This window comes from Diaphorina citri, unplaced genomic scaffold, assembly GCF_000475195.1.
Source record: "Diaphorina citri unplaced genomic scaffold, Diaci psyllid genome assembly version 1.1 scaffold350, whole genome shotgun sequence".
NCBI lineage: Eukaryota > Metazoa > Arthropoda > Insecta > Hemiptera > Psyllidae > Diaphorina > Diaphorina citri.
Window position 1 is genome coordinate 8,651 of NW_007377785.1, and position 4,013 is coordinate 12,663.

The 4,013-nt window shown below is 38.6% G+C and overlaps 1 protein-coding gene across 1 annotated transcript in view; it reads right to left on the reverse strand.

Moving 5' to 3' along the window:
* Positions 1–4,013, reverse strand: part of LOC103507911 (cGMP-dependent protein kinase, isozyme 2 forms cD4/T1/T3A/T3B) — a 55,915-nt gene that overhangs the window by 6,408 nt on the left and 45,494 nt on the right. Inside the window, exon 7 of the mRNA XM_026822648.1 lies at positions 1,788–1,933. Coding sequence (XP_026678449.1) covers positions 1,788–1,933 — 146 coding nt within the window. The remainder of the gene's footprint in view (positions 1–1,787; positions 1,934–4,013) is intronic.

Consider the following 4,013-nt stretch of genomic DNA (forward strand, 5'->3'; position numbering starts at 1 on the left):
CGCATAGTTTGGAGGCAGTAGTTAGCTATCGACACTTAGTCTCCGATTATTATCCTTGCATTACTTTGAACCACATGGAAGGATTTTGTTCTGTATCGAACGGTCACCGTGGATTTAAACCTGACTATGGTTCTTCTTCATAGGGCTAAGGTTTTTTTTTAATAGATTATTGCGGGGGGGGGCACAAAATTTTTTTTTTTTTTTTTTTTTTTTTTTTTTTTTTTTTTTTTTTTTTTTTAAGAACAAATCGGGAATCAAAATAAAAACCCCATTAGATTCAAATTTCGATACCGGATCTAGTCAGGCGTTCCTTCCACTCCTGGTTTGCCCCTTATTTTAGGAAAACTATAACAAAGTTTCTGCGCAAGAGCAGACCACCGAAACTAGTTTTCGTTGTGGTTATCGGACAATTTATCGGCAAGAGCAAAATCTCTGACTGCATCGTATCTCTAGATAAGATAAAAAAAAAAAAATCTGGTGTGAACATCTCACGACTTTTCTTATCCTACTGAATGATGCTTATTTGAGTGTTCTTTTACCCTAACTAGTTTAGTCGGTATAGCTGAAAACCACCAAAAAACGGTCGAAATCTGTCCAAAAGCGGTAAAAATACCGCCAACCGCAGCACCTATCTCAACTAAACGTTTTGTGTCGCATCCTTGTCACATTTGAAATCTACATACCAAATTTCAAGTCTCTAGCTCTTACCGTTCTCGAGATATTTTGTTTACAGACAGACAGACAAACAGACACACGGACCAATGGCCGAAACTTTGGATTTAGGCTCTAGGGACCTTAAAACGTGTTTTGGCACTAAAAACTGACCATCGAAAATTCGACCCGATTACATTACTTTCCTTCCTATAGGATAAGGAAAGTAAAAAGCTGTCTACAATAGTCTATGATGCAGGATTCACAGCATATCCCCCTAGCCTAATACTGAATCTCTTCCTTAGAACAAACAACAGAATGCACCTGTGTACGATCTTCCTCTGTCTTTATCCACTAATCTATGTCTGCTAAAAATCTACTATAAATATATCCACCCGATTTCGCGCATTACTCTCATATTGTGGTTATCTCTCTGGATAATCTGCCTTGAGGAAATCACACTGACACGCGTAGCATCTCCTCATCTTAGCGATAATATGATAACTACCAAGATATTATTATAGCTAGACTCTAGTACTCCTGGTTTATTATTGAACACTTTACACTGTGGGTTCTCAACACGTACACGCAGTCAATCCCTTGGCGGTGATCAAACTCACCAAGACGGAAAATGCACAGTGAATGGTTCAATATGATCACAACTCTGATGATAAGTTCCTTTGCATTTTTTCTTGACTTTTAAGAAAATAAACAATAATTAAACTATCAAAATAAAATAAATATTACAAGTGGTGGGTGTTCCTCAAGGAATTGTTCATAATGATTGTGCAATGTTTTCAGAGGGTTTTCTTGTTTAATGTAACATCATGAAAGTGCTTTATGGAATGCGGGCCTCCAAACACATGTCAGGTGGTACTGGGCATTGGGTAGGTTGAGAACCCCTGCTTTAAATAATCTTTATCTAGAAGTCGTTTAAGCGATCTAGTAAAAATCTGATTTGATTTTAATCTTACACTTTTTTAACTCCCGAGGCAATTTGAGGATTGACTTTATGGTCTTTATTCCATAAGTCTTGCACGCGGGAGATCCGGGTTACAATTTTGAATATAATATAATTAACTCATGGATTTTTATTTAAAGGATCAATTTCTATATTAAAGAGTAAATAAATAATTATTTAACCACTTTATGTGACTCTTTGACTTACCTTTGATGGTGGCAGTTCGTTTACAGTTGTACAATATGGCGAGTTCACCAAATACTTTGCCTGGAGCAAGAGTACTCAGATATTTGTTTTCCCGTGACACTTCCACTCGACCCTCTGAAATGAGTAAAACAAAATCAAATTACAACTCATCATAGCTAAAATAAAAGAAGATTTAAGCCAGCTAGTCGTAGTGCGTCCTGCCTTGTAAACGCTAGGCCGGCGGGTTCGATCACGCCCAGGAACAGATTTTATAAATAAACCGGTCTGCGGAACGGCTGGCTTTTTCTCCTAATCCCTGTCGTCTTCTATCTCCGTTCGCTTTCGGACGAATAAGAACTTAGCAATTAGCGGTTTCTATCTATTGCAGTTTTTTTTTTAGAAGTTTTACGAAACACAAATAATACTTCAGTGATGGGTAGGTTAGTAGCAATAGCATTAGATTCTGGTACGAGACATTGTCATACATATTTGCCAACTGTTACATCATACTGACCCCCAACTGTACGTAATTATCTTACATAGGGTATTAGCTTATTTGAGATGAAGGTAGAGATTGGCAACATTTTCTGACTTTATCCATCAATCATGCTGTGTAGGACAGAAAAAAAAACAATACATGACTGAGATATTATGAGAGAACTAGCAGGTTACCAGTGCTTCGCACACGGTTTTAGAATATTTTATAAAAAAAATCCTGTCCCTTAGGAATCCTCACCAGAAGAATCGCTACCGTTGCACTACCGCCTCCCTATTGATTTACACACCTTTTAGAAACAATACGGTCGCGCTAAGCGCCCTTTTGACTCGCACTTCTTATAGAATAATGGTCCGCTCGCCGCTCTCACATCGGCCCTTGTCACTTTGAGGGAATAACGGTCCCGCTACGCGCTCCCCATTGCTTGACACTTGAACAATTATGGTCGGCCATAGAACGACTACGACCCATGGTACGCCCTACGCGCTCTCATTGGGCTTCTCGCTTTGAAAGAATAGTCGCGCTGCGCGCTCCCTGTTGCCTCGCACTTCGACGACGAATAAGTTCCGCTCGCGCGCTCCCCTATTGGCTTCGGCAATTTGATAGAACAGGTCGCGCTGCGCGCTCCCTGTTGGACTTCGCACTTCAAGAGAATAATGTCGCCGCTCCCGCGCTCCCTTTTGCCTTCTCACTTGAGAGAATACGGTCGCGCATCGCGCTCTTATTGGCATCTATTGGCTTCGCACTTTGATAGAATATGGTCGGCTCGCGCTTCTATGACCTTCGCACTTTATAGATAAGGTGGGCTCTCTACGTACTACAGGTTTAAATGGGACAAGTAGAAAGTTGTAAACAAAATATCCAAGAACGATCTTGTCGTAATAGAAAAGAAATTTGGTTATGCTATCCCGGTATGGTCCCCAAGTACGCGACTGTATACAATTTGGTAAAAATCGGATAATCACCCATCGCGATATTAACCAAAGTATAAAATTGTTACTTAACCTCGCTTCTCGGGCAAAATGTTGAAAACGTTTGGAACAAAATATCTCAGAACGGTTTTTCGTAAAGTGGACTTTCTGAGCCAAAGCTGTATATTAGAGCAGATAAAAATATCTCAAGTGTATCCCATTTAATTTAATTAAACACTCTATTGCTAACAGAATAGGATGACACGTCTTATAGAATTTCGAATGGATCCTTATTCCTTATAAAACAGGAAGAGCTTGTTTAATACTGCTGGTTATCCGAAAGAGATCCTTTACCATAGCAGTACTATCTCATACCGTAAACCTCGAGGGACTTGCAAATTGCTAAGTTAGAATTCATGGCCTTAGTTCCTCCCTGGACTAACAGAAGAATCCAACACCAGATTTACAAGACCATGCTAAAGTTAAAAACAAAAAAAAAAAAAAAAAAAAATACCAACATTCCAGCCAAATTCTAATATCATGGTATTTTTTGGTCGGCAATCTCATCTTCAAAATTCACACACATAATCCCCTTATCTCATTGACATTTCAAGAGTAGGTATTAATAAATTTAACGTAAAAAGATTTTCATATTTTCTTTAGATTTTTACTCAATAATTTTTCACAGAAATAAGTAAACTTTTGTGTTAAACCTGTATTTCAAATTTCAGAGGTCTGGTGGAACAACAAGACGCAGTAAATGAAAAATCCATCGAGTTGAATTTAATCTTCGCTTCGTTCGTTTGTT